This window comes from Hyperolius riggenbachi, chromosome 1 (genome assembly GCF_040937935.1).
Source record: "Hyperolius riggenbachi isolate aHypRig1 chromosome 1, aHypRig1.pri, whole genome shotgun sequence".
In the NCBI taxonomy this organism is placed as follows: Eukaryota; Metazoa; Chordata; class Amphibia; order Anura; family Hyperoliidae; genus Hyperolius; species Hyperolius riggenbachi.
In genome coordinates this window covers 263314576-263336883 of record NC_090646.1, presented here as the reverse complement: position 1 = coordinate 263336883, position 22308 = coordinate 263314576, and the positions used below count along the sequence as shown (strand labels likewise).

Genomic DNA, 22308 nt, shown 5'->3' with positions numbered 1-22308 from the left:
TCAAGGGGAATATTGAAACTGCTGCCATTCTTACACTGTTAATGGCAGAGGCCTCAAACCTGCTACAGTCGGTCATTAAGTGACTGGGGCTCAAATTTACTAAAGGCCACAAACAGATTTCTTTGCTGGATAAAATGCTTCCATTCACACCATTTTGATGCCAGGAACCTGAAAGCTCAAAACTTGGTCATTGTGTGTCAAGATTACAAAAAGTGGGTGGAGTCAAAAACAGATTTTCCTGGGAAAATGTAAACTGCAGCCCTTCTTCACTGTTAATGGCAGGGTTCTCAAACTTTGCACAGTTGGTTACTGGGTGACTGGGATTAATATTCAGAAAATTCACCTGTTGTTTTTTAAGGGGAATATTGAAATTGCTGCCATTTTTGCACTCTTAATGGCACAAGCCTCAAACAGTACAGTTGGTCATTGGGTCACTGGGGTTCAAATTCAGAAAAGAGGGTGGAGCCACAGCAATCAGATTTGTTTCATTTCACTGGAAAAATACAAATTATTGATGTCAAGGACCCCAAAGCTGACAAAATTGGTCATTGAGTGACTGTGTGTCAAGGTTACAAAAAAGTGGGCGGAGCCAAAAACAAATTTTACTGGGAAAATATAAACTGCAGCCATTTTTACACTGTAAATGGCAGGGTTCTCAAACTTTGCCCGGATGATCACTGGGGGACTGATTAATATTCAGGGAAGTGGGTGGAGCCTATAATAGCCAATCAAAATGCATTTGTTGATTTTCAAGGGGAATATCTGAATTGCTGCCATTTTTACACTGTTAATAGCAGAAGTCTCAAACCTGCTACAGTTGGCCATTGGTTGACTGCGGTTCAAATGCTGGAGAGGAGCGGAGCCACAAACGGCCTATCTGATTTGTTTGATTTCTATGGGAATATACAAATTATTGATGCCAAAGACTCCAAAGCTCACAAACTTGGTCATTAGGTGTTTGTGTGTTAGGGTTAGGAAAAGTGGATGAAGCCAACACCAGCCAGATACATACCCAGGCAACACCGGGTCATCAGCTAGTATCCTATAAAATAACAGTGGTGGGGGGAGCAGCAGCTCGGTCAGAGTGACCATCATCTTCATAAGTCAGGAGAAGCTGGCAGTGTACATATCCCATAAAATGACAGTGGCGGGGGGAGCAGCGGCTCGGTCAGAGTGGCCATCACCCCCATAAGTCAGGAGAAGTAGACAGTGTACATATCACATAGAATGACAGTGGCGGGGGGAGCAGCGGCTCGGTCAGAGTGGCCATCACCCCCATAAGTCAGGAGAAGCTGGAAGTGTACATATCCCATAAAATGACAGTGGCGGGGGGAGCAGCGGCTCGGTCAGAGTGGCCATCACCCCCATAAGTCAGGAGAAGCAGACAGTGTACATATCACATAAAATGACAGTGGCGGGGGGAGCAGCGGCTCGGTCAGAGTGACCATCACCCCCATAAGTCAGGAGATGCAGGCAGTGTACATATCACATAAAATGACAGTGGCGGGGGGAGCAGCGGCTCGGTCAGAGTGGCCATCACCCCCATAAGTCTGGAGAAGCAGGCAGTGTACATATCACATAAAATGACAGTGGCGGGGGGAGCAGCGGCTCGGTCAGAGTGGCCATCACCCCCATAAGTCAGGAGAAGCAAGCAGTGTACATATCACATAAAATGACAGTGGTGGGAGGGCAGCGGCTCAGTCAGAGTGACCATCACCCCCATAAGTCAGGAAAAGCTGGCAGTGTACAAATAAAAAAAAATCCAGAGGCAGATAGAACATTGGCTTGGACACAGCAACCATGCTTAAAGGACAACTGTAGTTAAAGGTATATGGAGGCTGCCAAATGTATTTCTTTTAAAACAAAACCAGTTGCCTGGCAGCCCTGAAACAAGCATGCAGAGATGCTCTCATGAGTGATCACGAGTTATTACTCGGGATTCAAATGTGGCTTAATTGCCGCAGCTGAGTGGCTTGTTGATAAGGGGTTAATTACCCATAATGCCGCTGTCCGCCCTGCGTTTCAAAGAGCTTGCACGCGTCCTGTTGGTCGCGTTGCAAGCTTCAATATGGCACACTTCCTCCTTAAAGCCGATACGGTAGGAGGAAGTGCGCCATAGTGAGACTTGCAACGCAACCAATAGGACGCGTGCAAGCTCTTTGAAACGCAGGGCGGACAGCGGCATTATGGGTAATTAACCACTTATCAACCAGCCACTCAGCTGCAGCAATTACGCCTCATTTGAATCATGAGTGATTACTCATGAGAGCATCTCTGCAAGCAAGCAGCTAATCTTGTCAGAAATCTGACACAAATATCAGAAACACCTGATCTGCTGCATGCTTGTTCAGGGTCTATGGCTAAAAGTATTAACGTTATATGATCAGCAGGATAGCCAGGGAACTGGTATTGCTTAAAAGGAAATAAATATGGTGGCCTCCATATACCTCTCTCTCACTACAGTTGTCCTTTAAAGGACAACTGTAGCGAGAAGAATATGGAGGCTGTCATATTTATTTCCTTTGAAACAATACCAGTTGCTTAGCTATCTGGGTAATACTCCGCCTCTAATACTTTTAGCCATAGACCCGGAACAAGCATGCAGCAGATCAGGTGTTTCTGAAATTATTGTCAGATCTGACAAGATTATCAGCATGCTTGTTTCTGATGTAATTCAGATGCTACTGCAGCCAAATTGATCTGCTGGACTGCTAGTCAACTGGTTTTGTTTAACAGGAATATGGCAGCCTCCATATACTTCTCTCTTCAGTTGTCCTTTAACCATCTGGGAATAACACAGGAGATTTTTATGATAATTTGAAGGTTTCAAATATATATTTGTAAAATATCAAATGTCTAGCAGTGAAAATTTCAAGTTACACAGCTAGTCCCTACTTTCTGCAGTGGGAGGTTTGCACTGTTCAGTAATCCAGGATTCATTTAATTTTATAAATGACAGTATGTCAACATATTTTGTCGACAATCTCGTGCGCTTGTCTGTTACCAGCCCTCTGGTGGCACTGAAGGCTCGCTCTGAAAGTACACTGGACAGCGGACAACTCATAACTGTAATGATCCGCTCAGCTGCCTGCGCAGGCAGGCAGCTTTTTGACCACTGTTCAGGTCTGCATTCTGCAGGTCTCTGGAAAAGAGACCTTTTGTCAGTTTTGCAGCTTGCTGCTGCTGAGGAATTTGCATACGTTTGTCATGCAAATTGCCTAGCCACATCCTTTGTAGGCTGGCTCTATATATACTATGTGATTCCACAGTACTTCGCTGGTCATGAGGGTTTGTCCTGTGAAACACTCCTGGAGTGTCAGCCATGCTTATTGTTTGAAGATTAGCTTAGCGTAATGCCTGGGACTGCGCTAGGCATCCTTGCTAGAGCAGTCAGGATTGTATTATTTGTATTGCCTGTTCTGTCTCTCTTGGTGTACTTGGATCGCACTTGCTCTGGTGGAAAGAGCAGTGGATCCAGCTCGCTCTGTTTCTATACTTGGATCACACTTGCTCTGGCGGAAAGAGCCGTGGATCCTGCTAAGCTATCTTGCTATACTTGGATCGCACTTGCTCTGGCGGAAAGAGCAGTGGATCGTATCTCTCACTTATTCCTGTTTTCATGTATCTGTCTGGTCTGATACGAACGCTTGCTGGAGGCTCGGTGAGGTAACCGTTAAGCAAGCGCTCGCGCCCTCTGTTTCATGTTTGTCTGTCGGTGGTTAGTTAGGCGTGCTTGTCTCTGTTGTGCTTAATACGCAGAGACCGTGCAGTAAACGCATTCGCTGTTGCGAATGAGTGCGGTGTTCGCGTTTAGTTAGCGTTTGTTATTTTCCTTATCTTCTCATTGTATGATTGCTGTGCCTTTGCTACTCTCATGCCCTGTCTTGCTTAAGCCTTGTGTCACCTCTGGCAATCGCCTCTCTCGCGATTGCGTTCCTACTTCGTTTCTGCTGTTGTGTGTGCACTGTCGCGGGTTGGCGACTAGATTGGGGCACATACCTACATTCTGTCCCTGTGCTCATTCTCTTTCGCAATCGCTTCTCAGGCGATTGCGTTCTCACTTGGTTTCCTCTGTTGTGTGTCCGCCGTCGCAGGTTGGCGGCTAGATTGGTAGACATACATACATTCCTCATCTGTGCTTATTCGGTCTTGTCTCGCTGTTAGCAATCGCCATCTCTGGCGATTGCCTTCTCACCTGATCTTCATGGTTGTGTGTTCATCGTCGCAGGGTGGCGACTAGATTGGTGGACACACACACCCTCTGTCGCTTTGATCTCTCTCTTTCAGGGCTATCTTGCCCTGCGTTTCTTCCCTTCGTGCAATTCCTGTCTGGCGTCTGTGGCAGGGCAGAGGAGCTGTTCCTCTGCACTCCACAGCTCCATCTGCCGACAGGAATTTCCCTCTACAGGTGCATTGCACCTTTTGCTGGGATCCCTCAAATTATTTGCTTGTGGAGGATTTCCGCAGTGTCAGCGCACGTCCTGTGCGCTGATCACGGAGAGAATTCCACAATCGTTACAATAACCTTGCGCCATGGCAAAGACACACTAAGTACACAGCAACAGTTTCTCACCCACTGCTTCTTTAAAGAGAACCCGAGGTGGGATTTAATGATGTTAGTGGGGCACAGAGGCTGGTTGTGCACACTATCACCAGCCTCTGTTGCCCTATGGTGTGCCCCCAGGACCCCCCTGCGCTCTGCTATCCCCAGCATTGTGCAGTCACTGCATACCTTTCACTGCACCTGTGTGACCGCACATTGTTCTACCAGCAGTCACTGCATACCTTTTCATTGCACCTGTGTGACTGCACATTGTATTAGTCAAGTCAGTGCATACCTTTCACTTCATCCCCCCAATATGGACAAAACAACAGGCAGAGGCAGAGCCAGAGGGAGGCCACCCGGCAGGTCTGTACGAGGTCGTGCTGATGTGATTTCCTGTGGCCCTGGACTAAAGTACAGTGCTCAGAAGAAGGGACGTGCTATCAACTCCCAAGATTGTCAGAACGTAGTTGACTATTTAACACAGAACACCTCATCTTCCGCAGCCACCAGTGCTACTACAAGCACCACATCCGCTCCATTTGACACTTCGCAGGAGTTATTTGGTGGGGAATTAACTGATTCACAGCCATTATTGTTACAACAAGATGAAGGCGCTAAGCAAGTTACACCACTTCATATGCCTGAGTTAGGCATCACTATGGACATAAGGTGTGAGGAGGATAATGAAGTACCTGCTGTTGGTGCAGTTTATGAGGTGTCTGATACAAGCAAAGCTGTGGAGGAGGATTATGATGATGACAATGATGATGATACTGCCATGGATGTCACGTGGGATCCTAATAGACATGATGACCAGGGGAACAGTTCAGAGGGGGGGTCAGAGAGGAGTAGGAGGAGACAAGTTGCTGAAAGAAGCAGGGGGAGCTCATCATCAGAAACAGCTCGTGGCAGTGTCCAGTGGCATGTATCACCACCTATGGACAGCCAGCCAACATGCCCTTCAACATCAGCTGCTGACGACACCACCAAAGTGCCATCATCCCAGGGCTCAGCGGTGTGGACATTTTTTTGTGTGTCTGCCTCAGATGAGAGCAATGCAATCTCTGCCACCAAAAATTGAGCCGTGGAAAGACCAAGACCCGCGTAGGGACAACTCCCTCACGAAGGCACATGATGAAAAAGTACAAACTGCAATAGGAAGACCACCCTAGGAAAAGCAGCACACAAAAGCAAAGCCACCCTCCTTCTCCTCTTCCTCCTTCAGGTGCATTATCTTCAGCCACTTTCTCCCTTGCACCTTCACAGCCACCCTCCTCCACTCCGCCTCTCACCTTGAGCGGTTCCTGCTCTTCTGCCCACAGCAGCAGCCAGGTGTCCATGAAGGAAATCTTTGAGCAGAAGAAGCCAATGTCTGCCAGTCACCCCCTTGCCCAGCTTCTGACAGCTTCCTTGGCGAAACTGTTAGCTCGCCAGCTGTTACCATACCAGCTGGTGGACTCTGAGGCCTTCCAAAAATTTGTGGCGATTGGGACACCACAGTGGAAGATACCAGGCCACAATTATTTCTCAAAAAAGGCGATACCCAAACTGTACCATGAAGTTGAAAGGCAAGTGGTGTCATCTCTGGCACACAGCGTTGGGTCAAGGGTCCATCTGACCACAGCACCGCCTGCTGCCACCTCCTCTCCTTCTCCACCTACTCCTCCTACTACATTCTCTTCGCTGTCATCCTCCTCCTCCTTGGCTGAATGGCAGTGCTACTCTACTGGTGCTGCAATCTCCTCTCCAGCTACACACCCCCAGCTCCCCAGGGCCTATGCTGTATGCCAGGTACGACGGTGTAACGCCATCTGGGACATGTCTTGCCTCAAAGCCGAGAGTCACACTGGAGCAGCTCTCCTGGCTGCTCTTAACAAACAGGTGGATCAGTGGCTGACCCTGCACCAACTGGACATCGGCAACGTGGTGTGTGACAACGGCAGTAACCTCATTGCGGCTTTGAGTTTGAGAAAGTTGACACATGTACCCTGCATGGTACATGTGCTGAATCTAATAATTCAAAGATTTGTGTCTAAATAACCAGACTTACAGGAGGTACTGAAGCAGTCCAGGAAGGTGTGTGGGCATTTCAGGCGGTCCTACACAGCCATGGCACGCTTTGCTGATATACAGCAGAGAAGCAACTTGCCAGTGAGGCGCTTGATTTGCGATAGCCTGACTCGCTGGAATTCAATGCTCCTGATGTTTGACCGTCTGTTACAACAGGAGAAAGCCATCAACCAGTATTTGTACAGCTACAGTGAAAGATCATGCTCTGGGAAACTGGGGCTTTTCTGGCCGAAGTACTGGATACTCATGCGTAATACCTGCAGGCTCATGCGTCCCTTTGAGGAGGTGACAAACCTGGTGAGTCGCAGTGAAGGTACCATCAGCGACTTGATACCAATCATCAGCATAACCAGATGTTTCCTCAACATCTGCGGCAGCACAGAGGAGGGGGGAGGAGGAGGAAGAGTCGTGTGGGGGAAGAGGAGTCAGATGAGGAAGGTGTTTTTTTGAGGAGGAGGCGGAAGAACAGCCGCAGCAGGCATCGCAGGGGGCTTGTGCTGCTCACCTTTCCCGTGGTATTGTTCATGGCTGGGGGGAGGAGGAGAACTTACCTGACATCACTAAGGAAGAGCAAGAGGAGATGGATAGTACGTCGGCATCCAACTTTATGCAGATGGTGTTTTTCATGCTGTCCAGCCTGTTGAGGGATCCCCGTATAAAAAAACTCAAGGGGAATGACCTGTACTGGGTGGCAACGCTACTAGACCCTCGGTATAAGCACAAAGTGGCGGAGATGTTTCCAAATCACCAGAAGGCAGAAAGGATGCAGCACTTGCAGAACAAGCTGGCAAGTATGCTTTACAGTGCGTTTAAGGGTGATGTCACAGCACAACGGAATAAAGGTGCCACTGCCATTAATCTTCCTCCTCCTCCCATGTCCACGCAGGCAAGGACAGAATTCTCTAGCGATCTCATGGTGATGATGAACATGTGGACATTCTTTAGTCCAACGCCTTGCCTTAGCCCTTCCGGATCCACCCTCCACCAACTCCTTGACTGGCAGGTAGCTGACTACCTGGCCTTAAGTGCGGATGTAGACACTCTGAGCAGCAATGAACCCCTGGACTACTGGGTGCGCACGCTTGACCTGTGGCCAGAGCTGTCACAATTTGCCTTACAACTTCTGTCTTGCCCTGCCTCAAGCGTCCTGTCAAAAAGGACCTTCAGAGCAGCTAGAGGCATTGTCACTGAGAAGAGAAGTCGCCTAGGCCAAAAAAAGTGTTCAGTACCTGACCTTTATCAGGCATGGATCCCAGAGGGCTACTGCCTGCCCGAAGACTAAGTCAGTCCCCACACACAGCATCTCTGCCTGCAGGCCGCTTGGCTGCCTTCTCCGCCACCACCAGCAGGGTCCAGGACTCCAGGTGGATTCCTTAATTTTTAAGGCTAAGCAGTGTCCGCTATAATAATTTTTCTGGTGCTTGTACATGCCTGCCTAATTTTTCGGGTGCATGTCATATTGGTGCCGCTCAGTTCGGCGCAGGGAAAGCCGAATGACGGCTCTCGCCACTGCCGCTAAACTGCGAGGCGGCATAAATACTGTGCCCCCTCTGAGTTGTCGCAATTCAGAGGGAGATGTAATTCGAGGTCTGGAAGCCGCCAGAGCCCCGAATTACCACTAAACGGGGTGCGCATCATAGCATTGCTGCTATGATGGTGCCCAGTTTCGGTGCTCGGCTCTCAGAGCCGCGTGCCAAAATCAGCTGATTCGTAATTTTTCTAGCTGCACTGCGGCTGCAACAACAAAACAAAAGGCATGCACATGTGTCTATTCCCCTTCGTGATCGTTACCTTGCCGCGGTGAAGGGGCTTGCGTATCACAATGAAGCAATGACCGGCTATATGAGTGTGTTGGGAGGCACACTTGACCCAAGATAATAAGGTCATTGCTTCATTGTGGACAGAACAAATTCGATCAGCTGGACACTCAGTCACTGTTGTTCAGTCATTGAGCTACCTCAGCTCGACCATATGGGCACCAGTCCAGCTTGGCCATTACTACACAAACAGCTATTTGCGGTGCGTTACACAGTGAGTTTGGTCTGTCAGTGTGAAGCAGTACACAAATTACACTCCCTGATTGATGTATACACACACAAGATGTTTTAAAGCACTTTATGCCGCCAATTTAGCATGCAATGTGATTTCTGCCCTTAAAACCCTGCTGTGGATCAAATCTGTAATTTTCCCTGGGACTTTTGGCATGTATCCCACTCCGCCATGCCCCCCACCAGGTGTTAGACCTCTTGAAACATCTTTTCCATCACTTTTGTGGCCAGAATTAATGTTTGAAGTTTTGAAAGTTTGCCTGCCCATTAAGTCTATTGCGGTTCGCAAAGTTTGCGTGAACTGAACTTTTATAGAAGTTCGCGTTCGAGGTTTGCGCACCTAATATCAGAGGTTCGAGCCCTCTCTAGTTAACATATGCAGCAATTTTGATAGCAATAGCATGTATGGGGGGCTGGGGGCTTTGCTATTAAAGAGAATCTGCACTGTCCGGTTTGTACAACATACCAATCAAGTCACTGTGATCTGGATCTCTCTTTGCCGCTCCCCGGCGCAATCCTGACTTTTAATCGTCAGTTTCAGGCAGTGTTTACAAACAAAAAACATGGCTGCTAACCAGGAAGTGATGTTTGTTTATATATGCAGTATATATATATATACAGTGGAGGAAATAATTATTTGATCCCTCACTGATTTTGTAAGTTTGTCCAATGACAAAGAAATGAAAAGTCTCAGAACAGTATCATTTCAATGGTAGGTTTATTTTAACAGTGGCAGATAGCACATCAAAAGGAAAATCGAAAAAATAACCTTAAATAAAAGATAGCAACTGATTTGCATTTCATTGAGTGAAATAAGTTTTTGAACCCCTACCAACCATTAAGAGTTCTGGCTCCCAAAGAGTGGTTAGACACTTCTACTCAATTAGTCACCCTCATTAAGGACACCTGTCTTAACTAGTCACCTGTATAAAAGACACCTGTCCACAGAATCAATCAATCAAGCAGACTCCTAACTCTCCAACATGGGAAAGACCAAAGAGCTGTCCAAGGATGTCAGAGACAAAATTGTAGACCTGCACAAGGCTGGAATGGGCTACAAAACCATTAGCAAGAAGCTGGGAGAGAAGGTGACAACTGTTGGTGCGATTGTTCGAAAATGGAAGTAGCACAAAATGACCATCAATCGACCTCGCTCTGGGGCTCCACGCAAGATCTCACCTCGTGGGGTGTCAATGGTTCTGAGAAAGGTGAAAAAGCATCCTAGAACTACACGGGAGGAGTTAGTGAATGACCTCAAATTAGCAGGGACCACAGTCACCAAGAAAACCATTGGAAACACATTACACCGCAATGGATTAAAATCCTGCAGGGCTCGCAAGGTCCCCCTGCTCAAGAAGGCACATGTGCAGGCCCGTCTGAAGTTTGCCAATGAACACCTGAATGATTCTGTGAGTGACTGGGAGAAGGTGCTGTGGTCTGATGAGACCAAAATAGAGCTCTTTGGTATTAACTCAACTCGCTGTGTTTGGAGGAAGAAAAATGCTGCCTATGACCCCTAAAACACCGTCCCCACCGTCAAGCATGGGGGTGGAAACATTTTGCTTTGGGGGTGTTTTTCTGCTAAGGGCACAGGACAACTTAATCGCATTAACGGGAAAATGGACGGAGCCATGTGTCGTGAAATCCTGAACGACAACCTCCTTCCCTCTGCCAGGAAACTGAAAATGGGTCGTGGATGGGTGTTCCAGCACGACAATGACCCAAAACATACAGCAAAGGCAACAAAGGAGTGGCTCAAGAAGAAGCACATTAAGGTCATGAAGTGGCCTAGTCAGTCTCCGGACCTTAATCCAATAGAAAACCTATGGAGGGAGCTCAAGCTCAGAGTTGCACAGAGACAGCCTCAAAACCTTAGTGATTTAGAGATGATCTGCAAAGAGGACTGGACCAACATTCCTCCTAAAATGTGTGCAAACTTGGTCATCAATTACAAGAAACGTTTGACCTCTGTGCTTGCAAACAAGGGTTTTTCCACTAAGTATTAAGTCTTTTATTGTTAGAGGGTTCAAAAACTTATTTCACTCAATGAAATGCAAATCAGTTGCTATCTTTTATTTAAGGTTATTTGTTCGATTTTCCTTTTGATGTGCTATCTGCCACTGTTAAAATAAACCTACCATTGAAATGATACTGTTCTGAGACTTTTCATTTCTTTGTCATTGGACAAACTTACAAAATCAGTGAGGGGCCAAATAATTATTTCCTCCACTGTATATATATATATATATATATATATATATATATATATATATATATATATATATATATATATATATATATATATATATATATATATATATATATATATATATATATATATGTGTGTGAATGTATATGTGCGTGTGTGTATGTGTTATATAATAATATGCATTATACAGTATATATATAATGTCACAGTATACTACAAGTTAAATTATCTGCACTCCAGTCTGGGATTAGTCACAGTGTGGCAGGCATGTGACAGGCAGCTCCTTCCCCCCTCAGCCTCACAAACTGCATCAGTCTTTTCTGAAACTGAGAGCAGAGAGTGGGGAGTAAACAAAGCACACAGAGCCTGCAGGGGGCGTGCATAACTTGAAATTCATTACAACAGAGGCAGCCCGTTCCTTCCTGGGTCGACAAAGCTTGACAAAGAAAAGAAGATTAGATATATTACTGAGACAGTGCAACTAGAAAAGGCTGCAGTAATCTAGACCACATTAGAACAGGTGTAGGAACTTATAGGATAGAAGAAAGAAGGCTGAGAATGTTGTTACAGAGTCTCTTTAGCCGCTAAAGTCAGCACAAAATTATGCAAAACTTATGTGAAAAATTACACGAAATTATGAATGATTACAATTACATACAAAATGAATTACATTTTACCCTGAAATGTAGCATTACGATTATGATGCGCAATTGCAAATTACGATGTGTAATTATGCATAGGCATAATTTCTGCTCACAGCTTGTAAAGGTAGCCATACATCTAGTGATGATAACAAGATTTGACCAAGAGACAATTCTCTCTCTGATCGAATCTGATTAGAGAGAGATCTTCCAGCTGCCGATACAGAGCAGGCTGATTCCCGAATGATTTCAGTATGAAATCTCTCAAGAATGAGCTATGTCTGCCGCCTGACCGCTGCCCCCCAGTGTATAAATATACCCCCGTGTTTGCATTTATACATTTGCATTGCATTTGTCCTGTGTCGCTAACTGTGCTGTGCTCATTCGTCTTCAGAATTCCCTGCAGGTTATTGTATTGAATTCTATACAAAAAAATAAGTTTGCTCTCAGACATCTCGGAGCTCACTCCAACCTGAATTATCGTAAATACTTTCTGTTTTAAGAAAGCAAACTTTTATTTTACCCAGATGTTGATGACACTGCGTGATCCTGGCACGATCAACAACAATCTCCAGAGAAAATGTCACTATCAGAGGGAGGGGCGCTCCTGCCATTGGGCGCCGGAGGCGTGGCGCACAGATGATAGACAGGAGGGGGTGTCCCCAAGGCCCCTCACAGTGGCCATGAGCAGGAGGGGGAAGTAGTGCTGAAGGAGGGGCAGCGGGGACAAACCCCCACCTTCCTCATCTGAGTCCCCTCATTCTGGCGCTTCCACCTCTAGATTAGCAGCGGCAGACAGGAGCGGCAGGCGAGGAATTACTCAACTGCTTCCTGCATTCCAGGCGATGGCGCGCAGCATCATCATCACATCACACTGGTCTCTGCCTTCTCCACCGCTCACTGTGCTTCCGCTAATAAGGAAGCAAAGTGAGTGGTGGAGAAGGAGTAGACCAGTGTCGCGTGACGATGACTCTGCACGCCATCACCTGGAATGCAGCAAGCAGGTGAGTAATTCCTCTCCTGCCGCCTCTGTCTGCCGTCGCTAATCTGGAGGGGGAAGTGCAAGAAGGAGGGGACCCAGGTGAGGGAGGTGGGGGGTCTGATTCCCCTCTGTCACTGCTGCCCCTTCTTCCAAGCTTCCCCCATATACCGAGGTCAACTATACTACCTTTGCTGGGGGCAACGATACTAGTTATACCGGGGCAACTATACTAGCTATACTGGGGCAATTATACTAGCTACACTGGGGGCAACTATACTACCTACACTGGGGGCAACTATACTACCTACACGGGGGGGGGGGCAACTATACTAGGTATACTGGGGCAACTATACTACCTTCTCTGGGGGCAACTATACTATCTACACTGGGGGCAACTATACTAGCTATACTGGGGCAACTAAACTACCTTTACTGGGGCAACTGCACTGGGGCAACTATACTACCTACACTGAGGGCAACTATACTAACTACACGGGGGCAACTATACTAGCTATACTGGGGCAACTATACTACCTTCACTGGGGGCAACTATACTACATACACTGGGGGCAACTATACTACCTACACTGGGTGCAACTATACTACCTACACTGGGGGCAACTATATTAGCTCTACTGGGGCAACTATACTACCTACACTGGGGGCAACTATACTACCTATATTGGGGCAACTATACTACCTATACTGGGGGCAAGTATACTAGCTACCTATACTGGGTGCAACTTTATTACCTATACTAGGCCAACTTTATGGGAGCAACTATGCTATCTATACTGGGGCAACTATATTACCTATACTGGGGGCACCTATACCTGGCATTACCAGCCATGGCACGCTTAAAATGCCACACTCACTCCTCTCCTTTTTTTTAGGGGTGGGGGTGTCTTTTAATACACAGCACTGGGTGTCAAATGCCCTAGGTACCCCACTGATCAGAGGTACACGACAAGGGATCAGCACGCCAATGGTGAGTATAATTGTCCCCAGTACAGGTAGCCAAGTATAGCTGCCCCCAGTATAGGTAGCCAGCTATAGGTGCCCCACTATAGGTTGCCAGCTATAGGTGTTCCAGTATAAGTTATCCACAGGTATAGGTGCCCCAGTGTAGGTTAGCCAACTATAGGTGCCCCAGTATAGTTAGCAATCTAAAGGTGCCCCAATATATTTATACTGCTTTAAGTGCTCCAGTATAGTTTGCCAGTTATAGGTGCCCCAGTATAGTTAGCCAGTTAAATGTGCCCCAAGTATAGTTAGCTAGTTTTAGGTGCCCCAGTATAGTTTGCCAGCTATAGGTGCCCCAGTATAGGTTAGCCAGGTATGGTACCCCAGTATAGGTTAACTAGATATAGGTGCCCCAGTACACGTTAGCCAGCTATGGGTGCCCCAGTATAGGTAGCCAGCTATAGGTGCCCCAGTATAGGTTAGCCAGCTATAGGTGCCCCAGTATAGTTTGCCAGCTATAGGTGCCCCAGTACTGGTTAGCCAAGTCTAGGTTAGGTGCCCCAGTATAAGTTAGCTAGCTATAGGTGCCCTAGTACAGGTTAGTTACCTATAGGTGCCCCTTTATAGGATCCCCCCTCCCCTCCTCTCTGTCTGCATCGATAGCAGGTAGCTGGCAATGATACTCATCGTGCCTTTCGCCTGCGCCGATAGCACCACCAGCTCTGATCTTCTCTGTCCAATGTACAGGGGCGCAGCTTGATAAAATCATCATGTTGCATCTCAGTTCTGGAGGGAGAGGGGATCGGTGGAAGGGGTACATGGTGCCTATTCTGGGAGAACATGGTGCTCTATAAAACTTCCCAAGCGGCATGCCCGACACTGTGTCACATTTATATATGGGCTGCCATGTTTATTTTCTTTTAAACAATACCAGTTCCCTGTCAGCCTTGCTGATGTGTTTGGCTGCAGTAGGGTCTAAATCACACCAGAAACAAGCATGCAGCTAACCTTATCAGATTTGAAAAAAGAAAGTTGGAAACATCTGATCTGCTGGCTGCATGACATGCTTTCAGGGTTTCTGGCTAAAAGTAATAGAGACAGAGGATCAGCAGTCAACCGGTATTGCTTAAAAAGAAACCAATATGGCAGCATCCATATCCCTCTCACTTCAGGTGTCCTTTAATTTCACCGAACCAGCTGACAGATTTCCAATCAAAGAAAATGAAAAGTTTGTTTCATACTTCATACGTTTCTAATATGTTCCTGTTTTAAAATGTTGTTGTAGAACCAGACAATACATAAATAATTAAATATAACTTTGCTGTTTCTTATTCTGGAATGTGTTGGCACTTCATAAATCAATAATAATAATATGTGCTTTAATTCATTTATATCAGTTAATCCAGTTATATCAGTTCAAAATAACATATACACTTGACATGAAATGCGTTGAAGATTGGGCACCACCATAGGGGATTAAGGTTAGGCACCACCACTGGGTTAGGATTAGGCATTTCAAGCAGGGGGTCATAGGGTTAGGCACCACTGGGGGAGTCTTAGGGTTAGGCACCACAAGGCCCCCCCCCCCTGTGGTCTTAGGGTTAGGCACCACCGAGGGGTTTTAGGATTAGGCACCACTAGGGGGGTCTTAGGTTTAGGCATCACCAGGGGGGTCTTAAGGTTAGGCACCACTGGGGGGGTATTAGGGTTAGGCACCACTGTGAGGGTCTTAGGGTTAGGCACCATCGGGGGGAGGGGTCTTAAAATTAGACATAGGCACCACCAGGGGAGGATTCTGTGTGAGAGTAGGGAGAAGTTAGGTCATAATAATCACTTTTCCCGATTATATCACTTTTGTGGGCTATATCACTTTTCTCGGCTATATCCAGTGCCCTTTATCATCCCAACAAATTTCAGCTATAACAGTACTCTTTTATAGTCCAACAAATTTCGGCTATATACAGCACCCTGTCATAGCCCAACATATTTTGGAAAATAGCTGGCATCTTTTTTTAATAAACTAAAACTACAAGGGGATGCAAAAGTTTGGGCAACCTTGTTAATCGTCATGATTTTCCTGTATAAATCGTTGGTTGTTACGATAAAAAAGTCAGTTAAATTTATCATGTAGGGGACACACACAGTGATATTTGAGAAGTGAAATGAAGTTTCTTTGATTTACAGAAAGTCCGCAATATTTGTTTAAATAAAATTAGGCAGGTGCATAAATTTGTTATTTTATTGAATTCAAAACCTTTAGAACTCATGTTTGGAACTCAAAATGGCTTGGTAAGCTCAGTGACCCCTGACCTACATACACAGGTGGATACAATTATGAAAAAGAGTATTTAAGGGGGTCAATTGTTCGTTTCCTTCCTCTTTTAATTTAGTCTGAAGAGTGGCAACATGAGGGTCTCAAAAGAACTCTCAAATTACCTGAAGACAAAGATTGTTCACCATCATGATTTAGGGGAGGGATACAGAAAGCTGTCTCAGAGATTTCAGCTTTCTGTTTCCACAGTTAGGAACATATTGAGGAAATGGAAGACCGCAGGCTCAGTTCAAGTTAAGGCTCGAAGTGGCCGACCAAGAAAAATCTTGGATAGACAGAAGTGACGAATGGTGATAACAGTCAGAGTCAACCCACAGACCAGCACCAAAGACCTACAGCATCATCTTGCTGCAGATGGAGTCACTGTGTATCGTTCAACCATTCGTCACATTTTACACAAAGAAATGCTGCATGCGAGAGTGATGCAGAGGAAGCCAAAGCAGCTTGAGGTATGCTAAAGCACATTTGGACAAGCCAGCTTAATTTTGGAATAAGGCGCTGTGTACTGATGAAACTAAAATTGAGTTATTTGGGCATAACAAGCGGCGTTATGCATGGAGGAAAAACAACACAGCATTCCAAGAAAAACACCTGCCACCTACAGTAAAATATGGTGGTGGTTCCATCACGCTGTGGGCCTGTGTGTCCAGTGCAGGGACTGGGAATCTTGTCAAAGTTGAGGGACACATGGATTCCACTCAGTATCAGCACATCCTGGATACCAATGTCCAGGAAACCAATGTAGAGGAATCAGTAACAAAGCTGAAGCTGCACCGGGGCTGGATCTTTCAACAAGACAACGACCCTAAACACTGCTCAAAATCCACTAAGGCATTCATGCAGAGGAACAAGTACAACATTCTGGAATGGCCATCTCAGTCCCCAGACCTGAATATAATTTAAAATTTGTGGGGTGAGTTAAAGAGAGCTATCCATGCTTGGAAACCATCAAACTTGAATGATCTAGAGATGTTTTGTAAAGAGGAATGGTCCAAAATACCTTCAACCAGAATCCAGACTCTCATTGGAACCTACAGGAAGCGTTTAGAGGCTGTACTTTTTGCAAAAGGAGGATCTACTAAATATTGATTTCATTTCTTTTTTGTGGTGCCAACATTTATGCGCCTGCTTCATTTTGTTTAACAATTATTGCGCACTTTCTGTAAATCTAATAAACTTAAATTCACTTCTGAAATATCACTGTGTGTGTCTCCTATATGATATATATAATTGACAACCACCGATTTATACAGAAAATCATGACGATTAACAAGGTCGCCCATACTTTTGCATCCCACTGTAGCTTATCGGCCACACCAGGCGCCTTTTGTAGCCAATTTTGGCATCTCCGCTATGCCAGGCACCTTTTGTAGCCAAATCTGGCCTTTTTTCGTCGATATCAGGTGCCCTTTTTTCCAGGCGCCCTTTTCAAATGTACGCCTATTTTACTATGATTCTACCTCGGGTACACTTTAACGGTGTCTGAATGCAGGATCTGCATCTCAGTACTGTGTGCCAGAAGTACAATTTTGCTGACTTCAAACTGTTTGTATCAAATATCAAATATTCAAGTAAAACACATGATGCACTTATGTATTGGTAGTAAAAAAAAAAAAACTAAAAACTAAACAAAGGCATATTATTTTATATTTTATTACATCTTTAGCAATGCCTATAAATTTACCCTTTTGGTGATTCCTTGAGAAGTTTAACTACCCAAGTAGCAGAAGGGTTCACACAGACCTGGTGTCCACTTTTAAGATTGATTCTGAAAAAATTAAATATATATTAAAACTATAAATATCTGTATGGCAAATGTTTTATTACATAACAATGCAAACATGGAGACTAGAGCTTGTTGTTTACAGACAGGAAGTCATGAATCTGGATTATTATCCTGATTAAACAATTCCTGTCTGTGAAATACAAACTCTAGTTTATTGTCAAATTTAAAAGAAAAACCGTAAGCTTTCAGATTGTAAGCCTTCTCCAGACTATTCCTGTTGACTGACAATGTTAAAACATACAGTCAGAAGAAGGTAGAGAGATTTGTTTTGCAAATATAAGTGTCATCCAAGTATATTAATTACAATGGATCTTGCAAGGATTGTGAGGTGTTTATGGCAAATAGATAAGACCCTTGGTTTACTTAAAGGATACCCGAAGTGACTTGTGAAATGATGAGATAGACATGTGTATGTATAGTGCCTAGCACACAAATAACTATGCTGTGTTCCTTTTTTTCTTTCTCTGTCTGAAAGAGTTAGATATCAGGTATGTAAGTGGCTGACTCAGTCCTGACTCAGACAGCAAGCGACTACAGTGTGACCCTCACTGATAAGAAATTCCAACTATAAAACACTTTCCTAGCAGAAAATGGCTTCTGAGAGCAAGAAATAGATAAAAAGGGGAATTTCTTATCAGTGAGGGTCACACTATAGTCACTTCCTGTCTGAGTCAGGACTGAGTCAGCCACTTACATACCTGATATTTAATTATTTCAGGCAGAGAAAGAGATAAAAGGGACACAGCATAGTTATTTGTACATACACATGTCTATCTCATCATGTCACATGTCACTTCGGTTATCCTTTAACACCTACATAGACGTAGGGGAACATGAAGCGTTTTTTACAGACCACATCCTGTTCACCTGCATGCTGCTGGAGCCTGGAAACAGTTAACTGTATGTTACTGAGCGGGGGGGAGGGGCACTCAGGGGCACAGTGATTCACAGGAGGGGGGGCAGTGCCCCAGTGTAGTGCCGCCCATGCTCCCCCCAACATGCACAACAAAATTGAATGTAGCCATACTGTGGTGCTATTGTGACTTTTGCTGATAGCTGGGGCTGAGTGTTTGTGTAACTGAGTGACAAAGTATTTGTTACAAAGTGTGTCATTTAAGCATTGATATCACTGTCCTTTTTTATTTTCTGACTCCCTTGAAAGTAGTCCTTCAAGTCTGAGAAGGTTCTGAGAGTGTACCTCCCAGTGGAGTGTTTACATGTCCTTCTGTTTATGCCCTCTTTTCAGAAAAGTCTCCCCACGTTCTTTCCCAGAAATACAAAGAGATATGAGGGAAAATATTCATATATTTGATAATGGTCATCAGAGCAGGTGCCCAGATTGAGGGTATATCATAAACTGTTCCTCCAACAATAAGATTTTTACATCTCCCCCCCCCAAGTATTTTACACAGTGCCAACTGAAGGGAAATTCTACACTAATGCATAGTTATAATAAAAGTATAGTGTATAGTTATAATAAAAAAGTTCTAACATTTCCTCATGCCACCAAAAACTAAAAAAAAAACGTTTTTTAATCTGAACCAATTGAACTAAGTGTAATAGCGAATATGTACAGTACTAGGTTTAATCTGTTAGCGTATAATTATACTTACATTACTTCATCCTTTTTGCAGTGGGGACCACTGGGTAAATGTTCCCAGTTATTAATTAAGACTCTACGTATTTTTTTTGATTGACGCTTTATACACTGGCATCTTAAGTCTCTTGCTGATCTCTGTATTGACATACCTGTGTTTAAAATATTCAAACAAAAAAACATTTTTAATCTTAAATCAACCACTTATATAGAAGACATGCTTCTGCTGCACAGATGATGCTCACATTCATACAGCAAGTACATTCTTATTTGCTTCTATTTCCTGTTTCTCAGCTTTTTTCTCAGCTATGTAGTCAACACTACAGGCAACTAAATACTTTTTGAATAATTAAATGTATTCTGTACAGATGCAGCCTAAAATCAGCCTAAAAATCCCCCAAAAAATCCAAAATCTGATTTTATAACTGGTCATTAAGCAAAAAAAAGGGTTGAAAAATTATTTATAAACCTGCTGTACCTTCTATTGCAGTGGTGAAAATTAAGAATAGGGCGAGAGCAACAGTGAAAGTTTTGCTGAATGTCATGGTTGAAGTCCTTTGCGGATTTCCTTGGCAGGTTTCCTTGCTTGCTTGTTTTAGCTTTGCTGTGTCCTAGAGCTTCTGTTTTGCAGCTGAGAAGTGAATTGTACATTTCAGTTTCAGCAATTTGTCCTTCGTCACAGCTTGTCATGATATGAATTAGGATTTCAAGGAATTATTACTTGTGCCTAGGGACCTTTTTTTTCCCACAGAAAAGAAAACTTGTTTGACCACCTCCCTTCCCCCTCCCCTGTACACAGACACAGACATGTACACACATGCACACTATAGAACACATACCGTATATGATATAAACCATGCAACTGTCAGGATCTCTCCTGTAGCATGTTCTGTTGCTTGCAGTGGAGCTGAAACTGGGCAGCTCTGGCTAGTCTGCTTGCATTCGGTCGCGCATTCGCAGTGAGTCTGATTGTCATTTGCAATCACTCTGCAGTTCAGAGCAGTTCAGGATGCTGTCAGGATTCCTCGTATGGTTTGCTGCAGTTGAGCCGCAGCCAGATAGCCCTGGATTTCCTATATGCATGTTGTTGCATAGTACTGCATGCATTTGTTATGATAGTCTTTCAGCTAGCAAATGGTAATCAAGCCAGCTCAGGATTGAATGATTACCTTTCAGGTGTGTGGAAATTTGTATACCTGCATCCATTGGCTGATGCCGGCATAAAAGTCTGCCTCCCATTTCAGACTCTGCCTGACATAGCGGTCAGTACGCTGGTCTGCTGGGCACTTTGTTACTCTGTATAGATCTGTTATTGTAGTTCTATGCAACCTTATTACCTGTGCTTTAGCTAGTTTCTTGACTTTCTTGACTAGTTTCTTGACTTGACTTGCTAATATATATTTATCCGTTAGTTGAGCCGTTTGTTATTTTTCTGTACCATTGTGTATTGCCTTGTTTCCATGCCTGACGGCTGTTCGCTGCATCCGCTGTGGGTCAGTGAAGTCCACTATCGTGAGAGCTTGGATTCTGCCATCCCCACGTTGTGGTAGTGACTGGTAGTATTTCTGCTACTCTAGTTTCTGGGAACGTAACTATAGGCTGCGGTTGCTATTAGTTACGTTCTTTTCGTGTAGTCTTGCCTGTGTGGATGCTTGCTGGTGACTGGTTGTTAACCTGCTTGCTCTGCTTCTGTGGACGTGACTGTGAGTTGCGGTTGCTACTAGTTACGCTCCAATCTATAGTCCTGTCTTGTACCTGCCTGAATGCTTGTGTAACGATTGTGGAACTTTCTCCGTGATCAGCGCACAACGCGTGCGCTGATACGGCGGAAATCCTCCACAAGCGTATATTTGCAGGCACCCAGCAAAAGGTGCTACGCACCCGTAGAGGGAAATTCCTGTCGGCAGATGGCGCTGGGGAGTGCAGAGGAACCAATCCTCTGTACCTCCACAAATGCCAGACAGGAATTGTACGAAGCGCAGAACGCAATCGCAAGAGAGGCGATTGCGAATGAGAACGAGCAAAGGGACAGGTTGTATGTGTGTGCGCCAACCTAGTCGCCACCCCGCGACAGTGCACACACAACAGCAGATATGAAATAGGAACGCGATCGCGAGAGGTGCGATCGCCAGACGTGACACAAGGCAGATCAGAACAGAATACGAGGTCAGCAAAGGCACAGCAAATAATACAATGAGAATAACAAGGAAAATAACAAACGCTAACTGAACGCGAACACCGCACTCATTCGCAACAGTGCACGCGTTCGTGCGTGGTCTCCACGTGATAAGCACAATAGAGACAAGCACGCCTAACTAACCATTGACAGACAAACATGAAACAGAGGACGCGAGCGCTTGCTTAACGGTTACCTCACCGAGCCTCCAGCAAGCGTTCGTAGCAGACAAGACAGACAAACGTGAAACAGGAACTAGGCAGAAAGGATCCACCGCTCTTCCGTCAGAGCAAGTGTGATCCAAGCAGAAACACAGATCAGAAAGATCCACAGCCGCTACCGCTAGCGGTTAGTGCGATCCAGGAAGACAGATCAGAAGGATCCACAGCACTAGCTCAAGGTGAGTGCGATCCAGGTAGACAGAACAGAAGGATCCACAGCACTAGCTCAAGGCGAGTGCGATCCAGGTACAGAGTAGCAGAACAGAAGGATCCACAGCACTAGCGGAAAGTGGCTAGCGCGATCCAAGGGGACAGAACAGAAGGATCCACAGCGGTAGCGCAAGATGCTAGTGCGATCCAAGTGAGACAGATCAGAAGAGATAGCTGGTAGCAACCGCTGCACCAGCTATACTCCAAGAACAGAGGTCAGAACCATTTCCTGTCGACCACCGCTGGGACAGGACAATAGCAACAGAACAAACAAACAGATAACCAATCCTAACTGCACTAAGGAAACCTGCCTAGTGCAGTTTTCCAGGAATTACTCTAAGCTGATCTTCAAACAGAGAGTAAGGCTGACACCCCTCCAGGAGTGTTACACAGGACTAAATCCTTATGAACAGCCAAGCATTGTGGGAAACACATAGTACTTATAGTACACGCCTCAAATGAATGTGGCCAGGCAATTTGCATGACAACGTACGCAAATTCCTCTGCAAGCACAAGCTGCAAAACTG

General features: G+C 45.2%; 1 protein-coding gene across 1 annotated transcript in view; it reads right to left on the bottom strand.

Moving 5' to 3' along the window:
• The window catches only part of LOC137547904 (interleukin-8-like), a 41762-nt gene extending 21951 nt beyond the window's left edge, over positions 1-19811 (bottom strand). The window contains exons 1-3 of the mRNA XM_068271125.1: positions 19653-19811; positions 19191-19326; positions 17476-17559 (exon numbers count right to left, since the gene is read on the bottom strand). Of these exons, the coding sequence (XP_068127226.1) occupies positions 17476-17559; positions 19191-19326; positions 19653-19719 (287 nt within the window). The 5' untranslated portion in view covers positions 19720-19811. The remainder of the gene's footprint in view (positions 1-17475; positions 17560-19190; positions 19327-19652) is intronic.
• Between the last annotated feature and the right edge of the window lie 2497 nt (positions 19812-22308).